The following is a 15312-nucleotide window of genomic DNA, read 5'->3' as shown; positions in this document are numbered from 1 at the left end:
TGAGCAAGTCACAAATCCTCTCCAAGCCTCAGTTTCTCCATCTGTAAAAGAAGGGTAATGTTCCTCCCCAGTGGCATTGTTCTGAGCATTACATGAGACGCTTTGTGTAAAACACATAGTAAGCTCCCTGCAGATGGTGACTGTTGTTATAGTTATTAAGACGTTATCATCATCTGCCCCGCCTGTCCTAATAGTCTGGTCTCCTCCCTTCACAAACTGTCCCCAAACTCCAGCTGGGCCCCTCTTACCAGCAGGTGGCGCTCTTGGACAGGATGCTCTTCCCCGTGGCACCTCAGCTCCAGGACTGGGACCCAGGAGACCTCTCTTAAATCCCCCTGTGGGCTCAAAGTCCCTGTCAAGTCCTTGCAATTATCATCTATTTCTGCTTAGACCCCACCTGGCGCTGGTCACAACCTCCCCGGGACTCTGAGGAGAGGAGCCAGGGGGCCAGTAGGGGTTGGGGACAAAGAGCAGGGAACTGAAGTGCAGCCTCAAGGCAGGAGCCCTGACCCACTCAGCCATTTATGGGGCCTCCTGCTGCCTCATCCCCACGAGGGTGAGGAGGGGACTGGAACGCAGGGAGTGGTCACCCCCAAAAGCTGGGGCTGAGGCTGGGATCCTGCCCGGGCTTCCCAGGGGAGCTGACTCTGAGTCCCCCTCACCACACACCCTCAGCCCTGGGCCTGGCTGGGCACCAGAGCCTAGTGAACTTTGCTCTGAAAGCTCTTGACTCCTTATTGCCCCCAAATATGTGGCATGCTGACTTACCAGGGGGCCAAGTGCCTGCGAGCTATAAATACCCGGGGAAATGTGGCACTGACCTCGACCTCGGTAAGAAGAGCACAGGCAGGGGAGGGGCTAGAGAGCACCCGGGTCCCAGGCTGTGGGAGGGGAGGGGGCCTGGGGACTCTTTAAAGGGAGCCAAGCATGGCTCCAAGGGGATTGTGGGACTCGGGGCACACAAGTAGGGCAAGCGGCTCCGTGGATGCCCTGGGTGACCTAACACTCTGTGCCTCGGTTTCCCTTTCTGTCAACTGGGAACAAGGACCCCCCTGGTTTTCTGGTCAGCATTCTGGATGCAGAGCTGCCCTCCCCCATCCCCACCCCCACCAAGCTGCTCTCCGTCTTCCTCTTCAGGGGCCTCACCCCCACCACGAATGGGTCCCCTTGAAAACTGGAAACTGGGGCCAGGAGGCTGGCTTGGGACAGTACCAGGAGGAGGTGGGAGAAGGCCTGGCCTGGCCGCAGCAGCAGCCTCCCCACCCTGCCCCCACTCTGATCAGGTTCCCTTGGCTCTGGACTGGAGCTTTGGCTGGGAAAAACTTTCCATCCTTGCTACCTTCCTCAGCCAAACAGACCCCGGGGGTGGCAAGGTTCAGATACTGGGGGCCCCACACGCACATTCTCTTCGGGCTGTGGCAGCCCAGCTTCCTCCTGACACCTTATTATGCCCCAGTCCCCTCAAGAGAATCCTTAGGCCTCTTACTCCTCTCCTGGTCCCTTCCTGCCTCCCCACACCTCCCAGAACCCCAGCCGGGCAGAGCCACCACTGGGCCCTCCCAGCCCAGCTGCTGACCCCACGTCCTCCCTCACCTGAGGCCCTCATCCTCAAGTGTCTCCTCACACCCTTAGTGCCCCTTCCTAGGCCTCAGCCCTGCCCTGCTCCAAACATAAGTGCCATGAGGGTTCGCCTTGGTCAGTGAGGTTCTTCCACACAAGGCAGTGCTGACTTGACAATCCAGGGCTGAATGAATGAATGAATGAATGAATGAATGCATAGGTGAATGAATGAAGGAGTCGTCTCCATCCCCCTTCCTCCCTTCCCTTCTGGTCTCCCATCCTGCCCCACCTAGTGGGAGGATGCGGGGGTCTCTGGGGACCCGAGGGTCATGTGACCCTGTGGCCTCCGCAGAAGCCGCCGCAGCCCCTCTACGATGGAAACTCCTCCGTCTGCAGCACAGCCGACTACAAGCCCCCCGAGGAGGACCCCGAGGAGCAGGCCGAGGAGAACCCCGAGGGGGAGCAGCCTGAAGAGTGCTTCACCGAGGGTGAGGGCATGCCCGCCTGCATGCACGCCCCCTCGCCTGCTGCCTCCCCTGCCCAGCAGCCCAGCAGTCTCTGTGCGGGGCAGGCCATGCCAGGGCTGGAGGAGGCAGTACAGAGCTCGTGGCTTCCTCCCCTGGTGTAGGCCTGACTCCAAGCCAGTGCTCAGGAGTGCAGGCAGCTCTGCTAAGACTATGCTCCTCCTCATCATCATCTTCATCTTCACGGAGACAGCCCCGGATCAACATTGTTGTCCAAAGGGCCTGGGCTGTGCAGAGTGAAGGCTGTCTGGGCGAGGTGGGGAGGGTGGGGGCGGCTGATAGCCACGGTACCTGGGCTGGCGGCCTGAGCCCCTGTTTTCGGAACGTCTTTCCTCCATGTGTCCATCTTGGCAGCAGTTGATGCACGGGTGGAGTGGGCTGTGGAGGGAGCCCGAGCCCCCCAAGTGAGCCAGATGGAGCCAGGTGTTGGGAGGAGGTAGGGGCCCTGGGTCTCGCGGGAGCTTGCTGACTGCACCCTGAGGCAGTCCCAGGCCCGTGACACAGTGCCCACCCCTTGCCGTCCCTCAGCCTGTGTGCAGCGCTGCCCCTGCCTCTACGTGGACATCTCCCAGGGCCGGGGGAGGATGTGGTGGACCCTCCGCAAGGCCTGCTTCAAGATTGTCGAGCACAACTGGTTTGAGACCTTCATTGTCTTCATGATTCTGCTCAGCAGTGGAGCCCTGGTAGGCACCGCTGGGGTGAGGGGAAGGACAGAGGCAGGTGCCAGGCCCAAAGCAGGTCCCCCCAGGGCTTCCCCTTCTCCACGCAGGGAGGGATGTGGCCTGGACAATACCAAACCCATCCTAAAGAACTCATCTGTGCTTCCGTGATGTTGTAAAATGTATTACCTTTCTTAAAGTGACAGACAGGCTCCCCTTGTTCTGTGGGCTCTGACTTGTGTGTACCCCCTGCCGATGGGGAGGTGGGAGAGCCCTGGGAATTTGGGGTTAAGGTTGGCGGGGGAGGGCAGGACTGAAGATGTGTCACTATGAAACCCCCTAGCAGATGATTGGGATTAACCATAACTAGGCCTGGGGAAGGGGAACCGAGGAACTTCTCCCACCAGGAAACTTGCTTGTCCCCAGATGGGCAGGGGCAGTCTGGGTAGATGCCTACAGCCTGCCCCCTGGTCTGGCCGCCGTGGCAGACCCATGGGAACCAGCAGCATCAGGCAGGGTGGGGGATGTGGCTGTGCCCAGCCTCCCAGCCCTGGCCACCCGGTCATGTCGGTGCCCCCAGGCCTTCGAGGACATCTACATCGAGCAGCGGCGGGTGATCCGCACCATCCTGGAGTACGCCGACAAGGTCTTCACCTACGTCTTCATCCTGGAGATGCTGCTCAAGTGGGTGGCCTACGGCTTCAAGGTGTACTTCACCAACGCCTGGTGCTGGCTCGACTTCCTCATCGTGGACGTGAGTCCGCCCCACCCTGGCCTCACAGCCAGACCCAGCGGCTGTCCCCATGGCCGAGGACCTTAGGAAGGGCAGGACCTGCCCGAGGATGCACCCAGAGTCAGACTCCCAGATCAGTGCTGCCCCACAACAGTGGGCATCCAGCTTCTCAGACACCAGCTGCCCAGGGAGGGGGGATAAGGGACTGGGGAGACCTTCCTTTCTCCTGAGGGTAAAGGGAGCCATGGGGGCAAGGTGATGAGCAGGAGGGTCACTTGTGATCTCTGCCAATATGTGTGGAGGGCTTTCACATCCTCCTTGGTGGGCACACAGGCCCCGTGAGGAGGCGCATACACCATCCCTCCCGTTTACCATCATCCCCAGTTAGTTGATAACATCACCGAGGTGGAGCCCAGGCTCCTACAGGTGCTGGGACAGGTCCCAGGGCTGCTCTTCGCAGAGACAGGACCACCCACTAGGGAGGGGTCTGAGGGAGACAACCAGGAGCTGTGAGTCCAGGAAGAGCCCCCATGGGGGCCTGTCCTCAGAGGCTGTGTCCCTGGGCTGTGGGGGAGGACAGGGGCCCTGCACTCACTGACCCCCGCTCCTTTACAGGTCTCCATCATCAGCCTGGTGGCCAACTGGCTGGGCTACTCAGAGCTCGGACCCATCAAATCCCTGCGGACGCTGCGGGCACTGCGTCCCCTAAGGGCACTGTCCCGATTTGAGGGCATGAGGGTGGGTGCGGAGGGGGCCTCTGAGCAGGGCTGGGGATGGGGGAGCAGCCACCCCGAGGGTAGGAGGAGGCACAGAGCTCAGACCTGGGCTGGCGGAAGGCCTGGTTGGGGTCCTGGGACACCCTCCCACCCCAGCCCCATTCCTGCCCTCAGCCCCCTCTCCAGCATGCTCTTAGCTCCTCTTTGCCACCACTGGGGGGCAGCAGAGGCTGCAGCAGCTCCCAGGAGGGCAGCATGGCAGGGAGAAGGGGGGAAGGAAGGCAGGTCTGTGGGTGTCTGGGTGTCCCTTCCCAACCTTGGCCTGGGTTGAGGGCTCTGAGACCTGAGCACCTAGGAAGGTGCTTGCACCCCGGCTCTTGAGCCTGCCAGCCCTCCCTGAGCACGGGGTCATGCTTGGGGTCATGCCCTTGAGCTAGGGGTCACTTTGAAGAAGACCACTTGAGGCCCTTGAGAGTGGAAGTGACAGGTAAACACAGGGTTTAGGCAAGACGCCTGGGACTTCCCCAGCAAAAAGAGGTCTGCTGGGAACAAGACCCGCTCCAGAGGGACAAAGCCCTGTGAAGCGGTTGGTTACAGGCGAGCCGCGTGCTCAGCCCCAGTGGCTCGTGCAGGCCCTCGACCCCAGAGCTGGAGACCCCTCCCCACTGAGGGGAAATAACCTGCCCATGGCCACACAGCTGGTTGGCACCCTGACCAGAAATAGAGCTCCCCTGAGCACCACCAGGCTTGTGCCGCCCACTCTGTCTAGAGGCCATGAAACAGCTCCTCTCTAAAAAGGGACAATTCTCAGATTCAGCCCAGACTGAAATCGTTTGGTGGGCTTCTGTGACCAGGGTTGATGGGCGACAGGGCTCCAGTCTCGGAGTCCTGCTGCTTTAAAGAACCCAGTGGCCTCTTTTCTGTGCCCTTTCTGTGTTTGTGTCTCTAATGCTGAAAGCCGAGGAGCAAGGGGCTGGGTCACATGGGCTGAGTTTCCTATGGGGGCTGAGGAAAGAGTGTTTGTCTCCTGACTGGTGAGCCGTGACCAGGCCACTTCCAGAGAAGCCCAGTGCTTCCATTCAAGGCTGATGGCACCAGCCAAGCGGAGAGCCCTCCCCAACCACTAGGCCTGCAACCCCCAACCCTACCCCTCCCCACCCCCACACACACAGACATATATGCCAGGCATCCCCCCCAGGCCTGGCTCAGATTGGCCCTCCTCCAGGAAGCCCTCCCTGAATACCAGTGCCCGGCTCTGCTGGTCCCTGGTTAGTGTGTAGGGGGGGAGCCCCCTCTTGGAGGCCTGGGCAAGGCTCCTACAATGACCCCCTGGCCCCCAGGTGGTGGTGAACGCCCTCCTGGGAGCCATCCCCTCCATCATGAACGTGCTGCTCGTCTGCCTCATCTTCTGGCTCATCTTCAGCATCATGGGCGTCAACTTGTTCGCCGGCAAGTTCTACCACTGCATCAACACCACCACCTCCGAGAGGTTCGACATCTCTGAGGTCAACAACAAGTCCGAGTGCGAGAGCCTCATGCACACAGGCCAGGTCCGCTGGCTCAACGTCAAGGTCAACTACGACAACGTGGGTCTGGGCTACCTCTCCCTCCTGCAGGTGGTGAGTGTGACCCGCTGCCTCTGCCCAGAGCTCGGATGGAGGTGCTGCCCCGCTCTCTCCCGTTGTACCCAAGTCCGCTTTCGCTCCTTGTTAGGGGGCCGCCCACCCTGCTTCCAATGCTGTGGGACCCTGAGGTAGTGTCTACACGTCTCTGGTCTCTTTGATGGCTCTGGCAGGTGGCCTCGTGGGAGGCTGGGGAGGGGAGCGAAACTCCTGGATAATGGAAGCAGGAGCAGCCCCCGCCCTCACTCCCTGCCCACACCCTCTCAGGCCACCTTCAAGGGCTGGATGGACATCATGTATGCAGCCGTGGACTCCCGGGAGGTGAGGCGCGGTCCCTGAGGTGGGGCTGCTGAGCTAGCCGGGGGAGAGGACTCAGACCGGAGGGAAATGTCCCCACCCCGCCATACCACCTCCGCAGGGGTCCCCAAGACCCGGCAGCCTGGGGGTGGAGGGGTCCTGCCCATAGTGCTTTGGGGAGCAGGGAGAAGCCAGCATGAGCACCCAGCCCAGTCCCATCCCGTCCCGTGGCCCCTGCAGAAGGAGGAGCAGCCGCAGTACGAGGTGAACCTCTACATGTACCTGTACTTCGTCATCTTCATCATCTTCGGCTCCTTCTTCACCCTCAACCTCTTCATCGGCGTCATCATCGACAACTTCAACCAGCAGAAGAAGAAGATGAGTAGCAGCCCCGCCCCCGCCGCGCCCCCTCCCCGCCTCTGTCCCCTCCCCGCCTCTGTCCCCTGTGCCTTTGTATACTCACCAACGCTGCCTGAGCACCTACCGCGCTGTCGCTTGGGTCTGAGTCCCACCTGGGGGCCTTGAACAAGCGACTTGACCTCCCTAAAGCCCAGTGTCCTCGCCTGTAAAGGAGGTGGCTACAGCCTCCCCCGCTGGGTTGTTCTAAGTATGCAAGATATTGATGGAAAGCATCGGGCCCCAAGCCAGCTGCAAGGCAGCGTTGGTCCCCTCTGCTCACTCTCAGTCCCCCTTCCCTTTCCTCTCCTCATTCCTCCATCTCTGCCCCCCCAGGTCCTCTTCCCTCTTCCCAACAGGTCCCTCTGCAGGGGTGGGGGCTGCCTTAAAGGTGGTGCCTGAGAGAGGGGGATTTGGAAGATCCGAGAGAGAAGGGGGTCCCCACCCCAACCTTACAGTCCCTGTCCCATTATACTTTGGAGGGAAAGACATCTTCATGACAGAGGAACAGAAGAAATACTATAACGCCATGAAGAAGCTTGGCTCCAAGAAGCCTCAGAAGCCAATTCCCCGGCCCCAGGTACCACTTCTGTGGGCCCCACCTCCTGAAGCTTGTGCCAGGCTCCTGCCCGAGGGGGCCGACCGGGGTAAAATGCATCCTCACTCTGCCTGCCAGGCTGCGTCCCTGGGTGAGGCTGGGTCTACCTGCAGGGAGGGCCGCCTCTCTGTAGCTGCACAGAGGTGCTGTATACATGAACAGCAGCTGACGCTCAACTCCAACCACTGGTGACCCCTCACCTGGCCCTGCACAGCCTCCCAGTGTCCATCCATCTCCCCACCTGGGACCCTCAGCCTCTGGGGCAAGGGACTCTGCAAGGGGGAGGAAGAGGATGTCTATACACCCTCCGCAGTGGGCAATAACTTTGGGGGAAGGGTGAGGGGTGACTGAGGGATCTTGAAGGGAGACAGGGTCCCAGGGTGAGAAGGGATGCCCACGGACCCCACAAAATGACCTGGTTCTACACCTATCGGTGGTCTGATGGGTCACCCTTCCCTCCCCTGGCTGACTTCACCACAAGCCCCCACACCTCCTCTCCCTCTCCTCTCTCTGTCACGCTGCCATGCCATCCTGTGTCTCCTGCCTGTCCATGCCCCCTACATCCCATGTCCACACATGTATGCCCTGACACTCCCACCCACGCTGCAGAACAAGATCCAGGGCATGGTGTACGACTTGGTGACAAAGCAGGCATTTGACATCACCATCATGATCCTTATCTGCCTCAACATGGTCACCATGATGGTGGAGACGGACGACCAGAGCCAGCTCAAGGTGGACATCCTGTACAACATCAACATGGTCTTCATCATCATCTTCACGGGCGAGTGCTTGCTCAAGATGCTTGCCCTGCGCCAGTATTACTTCACCGTCGGCTGGAACGTCTTTGACTTTGTGGTTGTCATCCTGTCCATTGTGGGTGAGCGGGGCCAGGTGGGCTGGCAGGGAATGCCGAGATGATTCACTCAGGAAGGGCTGTCCTCGTGCACACACCTGCTTGCACACCTGGCACACTCACACACATTCACACATACACGTGTGTGTGCATCTGCCATTCACTGTAAGTGCACAAAGGCACGCGGGGGTGGGCTCACGGGCAGCCCGTCACTGCGCACACATGAACACAGCTCAGGGAACACACCTGACCAGTAGAAGCACACTCAGGTGCCCATGCACTGAGTGAAAAACATAAGAGATGGTTCCAGTTTCCGCACACACTGGAGAAGCGCATGGACATGCATGTTGTTACCATGGTAGCGGCTACCATTCGCTGAGCACCTGCCATCTGCCTGGCACTGCGCTGTGTGCTTTACAGGCATTATCTCATTCATGGCTCATGACGATGCCACGAGGTAGGGACTGTCATCACCCCTGTTTTACAGATAAGGAAACTGAATCACAAACAAGTTAAGTGACATGCACAGGGTCACACGGCTGTACAGCTGTTCTCTCTCAACCTCTCTCTCTCTCTCTCTCTCACGTGCACACACGCAACCCCCCTCCCCCACCATGGCATCTGCAAACAGCCTTGGGAATGGGCCTTCCCCAGATGCCATGAGCTTTGGCATATCCCACCTCCAGCTCTGTCAGGGCAGAGATGCAGCCCCTAGCCCCAGGACCCCTGGGAGAGCCCAGCCTCGTCCGTCAGGTCATTCGTGCTGCCCTCCGAGGGCTGAGCTGCTGCTGCTCCTTTCTGGGGCCCCCTGAGCCCCGCCTGCTCCCCGACAGTGACCCAGCCCCCCACCCCGAGGGCAGCCATGCTCACTAGCTCCTCCCCGCAGGCCTGGCGCTCTCTGACCTGATCCAGAAATACTTCGTGTCACCCACACTGTTCCGTGTGATCCGCCTGGCACGGATCGGGCGTGTCCTGCGGCTGATCCGCGGGGCCAAGGGCATCCGGACGCTGCTGTTCGCCCTCATGATGTCGCTGCCCGCCCTCTTCAACATCGGCCTCCTCCTCTTCCTGGTCATGTTCATCTACTCCATCTTCGGCATGTCCAACTTTGCCTACGTCAAGAAGGAGTCGGGCATCGATGACATGTTCAACTTTGAGACCTTCGGCAACAGCATCATCTGCCTCTTCGAGATCACCACGTCGGCTGGCTGGGACGGGCTCCTCAACCCCATCCTCAACAGCGGGCCCCCGGACTGCGACCCCACGCTGGAGAACCCGGGCAGCAGCGTCAGGGGTGACTGCGGCAACCCGTCCATCGGCATCTGCTTCTTCTGCAGCTACATCATCATCTCCTTCCTCATCGTGGTCAACATGTACATCGCCATCATCCTGGAGAACTTCAACGTGGCCACAGAGGAGAGCAGCGAGCCCCTCAGCGAGGACGACTTCGAGATGTTCTACGAGACGTGGGAGAAGTTTGACCCCGACGCCACGCAGTTCATCGCCTACAGCCTCCTCTCGGACTTCGTGGACACCCTGCAGGAGCCGCTGCGGATCGCCAAGCCCAACAAAATCAAGCTCATCACGCTGGACCTGCCCATGGTGCCAGGGGACAAGATCCACTGCCTGGACATCCTCTTTGCCCTGACCAAGGAGGTGCTGGGCGACTCTGGGGAGATGGACACCCTCAAGCAGACCATGGAGGAGAAGTTCATGGCGGCCAACCCCTCCAAGGTCTCCTACGAGCCCATCACCACCACCCTCAAGAGGAAGCACGAGGAGGTGTGTGCCATCAAGATCCAGAGGGCCTACCGCCGGCACCTGCTCCAGCGCTCCGTGAAGCAGGCGTCCTACATGTACCGCCACAGCGGGGACAGCGGCGGGGACGGCGCCCCCGAGAAAGAGGGGCTGATCGCCAGCACCATGAGCAAGATGTATGGCCACGGGAACGGGAACAGCAGTGCGCAGAGCGAGGCGGGGGACTCTGGGCCTGCCATGGGGCTCATGCCCATTGGCCCCTCAGACACTGCCCTGCCTCCTGCCCCACCACTGGGGCAGACAGTGCGCCCAGGGGTCAAAGAGTCTCTTGTCTAGCAGGCAGCATCGAGGTGGCCAGCTGCACCTTGGCACAGCCCCGAGCTGCCCTGTGGTGCCTGTGCACTGATGAGGGCACGGGGCTTTGAGTTTGGGACTGCCTCCAGCCCCCTCATGTGGGACAGGATTTGGCCACTCTGGGGCTGACACCCAGGCCTGGGCACCTGCCTCCCAGGCCATGAGAAATGGGAGTTGTGCCCAGGGCTCCACGCTGAGCCTGAGGCCCTGCCTCCATGGTCTTGCCTTCAAGTTGCTGTTACCCGCTCTTGGGCCCTGCCGCCCCTCATCTTGGCCTGGGGGAGGTCAGAACTTCAGAATCTCTGCCCCCCACTTGGCAAGGAGCCGGCTTACAATGGAGGGACTGGCTGCCCTCCTGTCCCCAGAGTCTTAAGGGCTACTGGCCTCTCCCCAGGAAGTGGCTCAGGCCTGCCAGCCCCAGCCCGGACAAAGATGTCTTAACCTCAGGGAGTGCAGACACCTGACCCCACAGCACTGCCAGCCCTCCCCGCTGACTCGAGGGTGCAGCTTCACCCTGCCAGCTCAGGAATTCCCTGGAAAAGGGAAATGTCACTCGTCCAGAAGTAGCTCCGCAAACCTGATTGGTCACTGGATCCTGGTGCGTCGGGCTGGGATTTTGACTCCTGACACATTTTCCCGGGCTGGGCTGTGTCCAGGTCCACGGCTCCCCTGGCTGGCCCTTAGGGGAAGAGCAGGAGGAAGAATTCCATTTGGAAACTCTTTTTCTAGGAAGCCTGCATGGATGGTACGGACTGGGTGCTGCCAGCTGGACCACTGCCTGGGCCCGAGCATCAGACCTGGGGTGGGGTCAGGGACCCCGAGGCTCAGTGAAAAGATGATCTGTGCTTCCTTCGCCCCTTCCTTGCTCCTCCACTTGCACCACCAGAGCTCTCTGTAGCCCTGCCCAGCCTCAGAGATCTCCCTCTGCTCATCTCTCCCCATGCCCATCTCTTCCTCCCTCCTCACCATTTTTTCCCTCCTCCTCAATGTGATCCTAAGAATGTTATGGTTGAGCTCAGGTTAGAGATTTCAAAACTAGAGCACACAGCAGGGAAGTCTCGCCCAGCTGGGGCTCAACCCTCCCACTTCCTGCTGCCTGGAAAGGCAGGTGGTACTTCTGCTGACACCGCTGATCTGGGCACAGCCAATCTGGGCATGGCAGTGCCAGGCCTCTGCTGGCTCCTGGAGAGCAGAGGCCCAGCATGGGAGAGGGGGTGAGGGACCTGCTCAGGGGTCACTGGGTTATTCACTTGTGTGCATACCTGTGGGACTGTGTGTCTGTTTGTAGGCCTGTGCATGTGTGTGTTCAAGTGTATGACCATATGTGTGTGAACCATTGTGTCCTGGTGCCTGCATATGCATGTGTGTCTGAGTATCTTTGTGTTTGTGTGTGTCAGTGTGCCCTGGCATGTCTGAAGGTCCATATGAGTGCAGCTGGTGCGTGTGTATCTTCTGTGCAGGACTGTTCGCGTGAGGGGGCCTGTATGTGCAAGAGCGGACCTGTGCTGTGCATGCGTGGACGAGTGTGAACACCTGTGGTAAGGTTTTCACTGGGAGCCTAAGTTCCTCTTCTTTCTCTTCTTGTTTCTCATGAACAGTTTGATTAAAACTCAGGAAGCAGCAAAGCCTTCAAAACAAGATGTGTGTGTGTGTGCGTGTGTGCGTGTGCGCGCGCGCGTGTTTGTGTGGTGTGTGTGTGTGTGCGTGTGTGCAAGCTCACACGTGTGTGCCCACAGGCCAGAGTCCTCCTTGTTGTCCACCCTGCTCTCCCCCACCCCATCCTGCCTGGGCATCCCTCTCTCTCTCCCATGGGTTCTTTTCCCCTTTCTGTCTCTTGTCATCATGCCGTGGTCTCAGCCGTGCTCCCTGTCTCCCACCTGTGTCTTCTCTGTGGAAGGAGGCCTCGACTCCTTCCATCCCTTCCTGCGGCAATTCTCTCTCCCTTTGGAAGGTTCATCTGATAGGGGCTCAGCCTCCCCCTGCCCAGCACCCTGCCCCTCTGCCCTTCCCTCCTGGGCCCTGGCTGGGCACGATCCCCGGAGCCTCAGAAACTTGTTGGCTTGGATATTCTCCACGGACTGTGTGCAGATTGCAGAGGAAGAGTAGAGGAGCAGAGTCCAGCCTTTCCCTGCCTGTGGCCCCCTCCCCTGCAAACCGACGCCCATTCCTGCCTTGTCCAGGTGGGAGCCAACCCCGAGCCAGGCCAGCAGATGGGCCCCTTTGTACAGTTCTTACAATAAACCGTCCCCTGATGCCTCTGAGGTGTGGGCTTCTCCCTTCTGTGCCTCCACATGTGGATGTGGACGGGGCTAAAGGCTGGCAGGGATTGGGGCCAAATGGGGAAGATGTAGGGAGCCTGTGGGGCAGGGAGGGCAGGGTTAAGGAGGGCCCAGCTCCACCCTCTGGCCAGTCCGGCTCTCTCCTGCCCTCCCCGCCGAAAGCCTCTTAGCTGGAGTCCAAGAAGCCAGACAAGGTTAGGGATCGTGTCCCTCCTCCCAGGACAGGCAGCACCCAGTAAATATGTGTTGGGACGACATGTCCCCAGCCCCTCCTCTCCAGAAGCCCCCTTCACTTCTCTGCCCCCCTCAGAGACCACAAGGCACCTGTGGGGCACACAGGCAGCCCCTCCCTCTGCTCAGAGGTACTGTCCCGCCAGGACTCTGCCTCTAACCCCAGAGAGCACAGAGTCACATAGACCTGTGACAGCACATCCTTTTGTAGCAAACTCAGCCCAAAAACCTGGTAGGTGAATTTAATTTTACATGTAATTTCATTTTCTATAACAACTTTGGACTCCCAGGGCTGTTTTCCTCCTAACTAGTAAACACCTAATTGTTTCCAGGATTTCTGCACCCCCTTTTCCATGGTTACCTGGCACCTGAGTCAGGGATGCAGAGAGGCCCTCACAGGCTTTGGCCCCCAACTGCCCCCAAGATGTCCCTCACCCGTTGCTGCAGCCCCTTCCCACCTTGCAGTTCTCTTTGCATATTGAGGAGGGGTGTCACGCATCCCTACACGGTTCTCTGAGCCCCCACCAGGGTACTGACCTCCCTCCCTGGGTGGGGGCTCCTGTCTTAAAGTTTCCCTAGATCTCGCCCAGGGCTCTCTCTGGCAGGAAGGACAGGAAGACTCGCAGGGTGCCCCAGCCCACCTTCTCCTGAACCTTGAAGGGAAAAGGCAAAGTACCAGGTGAGACGCACCAATAACAGACGTTTACAGCCCCCCAGCCCCGGTTATCAAGGCTACTCTGCCGAGGGCACGCCATGCTTCCAGGCACCTGGCCAGGAACTCCAGATGCCTCCCATACACACAGCCGCCCCGCGGAGCTCAGCTCTTAGGATTATTTCTATTTCACACAGAAGAAGAAACTTGCTGTCTGAGAGGTTAAGGATGGGTGTTGCCTAACTGGGGTGCAGCCAGCATATGGGGCCAGGAAACTCTTGGCTTCGTGGGACAGTGCCTCTCCCTACCAGGGCCTTCAGCACCCCTGTCCTGTAAATGCCAGGGCATGCATTGGTCATTGTGACCATCAAAATTACCCTGACATTTTCAAATGCTCCTGGATGGGGGGGCAGGAACATCCCTAGTTGAGAAACAGTACAGAGTCAGGATTCGAGCCCATGTCCTTCGTAGCCAGCAGGCCCCCTCCTGGAGCAGCAAGCCAGCAGACCAGGGGAAGGGTAGAGGTCTGAGCTCTTCTTTCCCAGAGGTTCTTCTCCCTCCCATCTTCCCGGTGTGGCTGGGGGTCCCTGTCTTCTAGCTTCCCCAACCCCTGTGCCCCTTGTCCCTTCCCCCCATCTCTGGTTTTGATACTATCTTCCTGGAAAGGGGGCTTTAGATGTTGGGGTGTGCAGCCCAGGGCAGCTGGGGGCAGAGGCGGGGGTGGGATTACGAGGCCTCCTGTTTGGGAAGCAAAGGGCATCATGAGCCCAGGACAAGGCCCAGTGCTGTTGTCATCAGCGAGGGAACAGCACGGCCCCAACTGTGACAAATAATCCTGGAAGCGGCAGGGCCCCCACTGCTTCCACCCTTCCTGAAAACGGATCCCTGCTGGGCATGAATGGGGATGAAGGCCAAGGGACACATCAGCATCCTTGCCCCGGGGGATGTTGATGTCTGAGAGTCTAGAGGATGCCAGCTGCCCCTGCCAACTTCCGTGCCCCCTACAGTCACCCCAGGCCCCAGGACCAGCTCCTGAGCAGGCCCCACACCACACAGCCCAGGCCACATACACGTATAAGTGCACACACATGGGCCCCAAGCTTTCCCCAGTTATCCTCCTGACTTTGGGGGGACACTGGCCCCAAAGTTAACCAAGGCCTCCATCACCAGGGACTTAGGAGTAGAGTCTGCTAAAGGGAGAGACCCCAGGATCTTGTCCCACTCTTCACGTTGCTCCAACCACCCCCATCAGCACAGGGGCCCGTGGTCCCCAGCTGACCTCAGTGATGTTTATATTCCTGGGCTGTTTGTTCTGTGAACTGAACATTTAACACCTTTTCGGGGAAATGTTTTTTCATTCAGAACATCTGGAAACAAGCAAGAACATCTGGGACTGCCCAGAACGAGCTGTCCCTTGGATGAAATCTTAACCCTCCTGTCCCTGATTTCCATAGCTTAGGTCCTGGCCTGCACCCCTCGAGAGTGGCCCCCCTCCTGTCAGATGATGCCTAGCCCCAGAACTAAAGGCTGGGGCACCCAGACACCCTGCCTTCCAACCCTGGCATGGGAGACAGGTCTGCGTCTCCCTAAACCCAGACAGACTTGCCAGCAGTGTGGGCTGTTTGAAAACTGGAGGGTCCTGGGGAGAGTGAGATGTGGACAGAGGGCACCGGGGATTTAACATCTCCCTTCCTCTCCTGGGAGCTAGGGGACGAGGGAGAGTGGGAGGGCAAGACAGAGAAAAGACGCTACCAGGAGACATAAAACTCGGAGTGGGTTCGGCTGTGGGGCTGAATTTGCAAGGCTGCCATGTGCAGTTGGCATCCCCCACAGAGCGAGTATAGGACCCAGGGCAGGGGCACAAAAGTGAGCTTAGGTGAGCTCCTGAACGCTGTGGCTTCATCTACTGCCCTGCAAACTGTCAGGACAGAGCCAGAGAGCCTGTTAGTTTCAGAACCTGAGGGGCCCTCTACACTAGCCTCATGTCCCCTGCCTAAGATCCCCTGGAGCTGTGACCAACACATCAGTGCCTTCAGAGTGCCACAGTTAAGAACTCCCTGAAGAAGCCCCTGATGGC

At 59.4% G+C, this 15312-nt stretch overlaps 1 protein-coding gene across 3 annotated transcripts in view; it reads left to right on the top strand.

Annotated features, from left to right (window-relative positions):
• The window catches only part of SCN4A (sodium voltage-gated channel alpha subunit 4), a 44207-nt gene extending 31873 nt beyond the window's left edge, over nucleotides 1-12334 (top strand). For 2 of the 3 annotated variants that reach the window (XM_063081416.1, XM_063081415.1), the window contains 10 exons: nucleotides 1913-2048; nucleotides 2613-2767; nucleotides 3324-3497; nucleotides 4092-4214; nucleotides 5533-5811; nucleotides 6082-6135; nucleotides 6352-6489; nucleotides 6983-7087; nucleotides 7715-7985; nucleotides 8848-12334. In XM_063081416.1, the coding sequence (XP_062937486.1) occupies nucleotides 1913-2048; nucleotides 2613-2767; nucleotides 3324-3497; nucleotides 4092-4214; nucleotides 5533-5811; nucleotides 6082-6135; nucleotides 6352-6489; nucleotides 6983-7087; nucleotides 7715-7985; nucleotides 8848-10055 (2643 nt within the window). In that variant the 3' untranslated portion in view covers nucleotides 10056-12334. The remainder of the gene's footprint in view (nucleotides 1-1912; nucleotides 2049-2612; nucleotides 2768-3323; nucleotides 3498-4091; nucleotides 4215-5532; nucleotides 5812-6081; nucleotides 6136-6351; nucleotides 6490-6982; nucleotides 7088-7714; nucleotides 7986-8847) is intronic. The other variant, XR_010021958.1, reaches the window with a different exon arrangement.
• Nucleotides 12335-15312: the final 2978 nt, after the last annotated feature.

The sequence above is a fragment of the Cynocephalus volans genome, chromosome 16 (genome assembly GCF_027409185.1).
Source record: "Cynocephalus volans isolate mCynVol1 chromosome 16, mCynVol1.pri, whole genome shotgun sequence".
Classification (NCBI taxonomy): Eukaryota; Metazoa; Chordata; class Mammalia; order Dermoptera; family Cynocephalidae; genus Cynocephalus; species Cynocephalus volans.
Note: the sequence above shows the minus strand (reverse complement) of the source record. Positions and strands in the feature narration are given on the sequence as shown.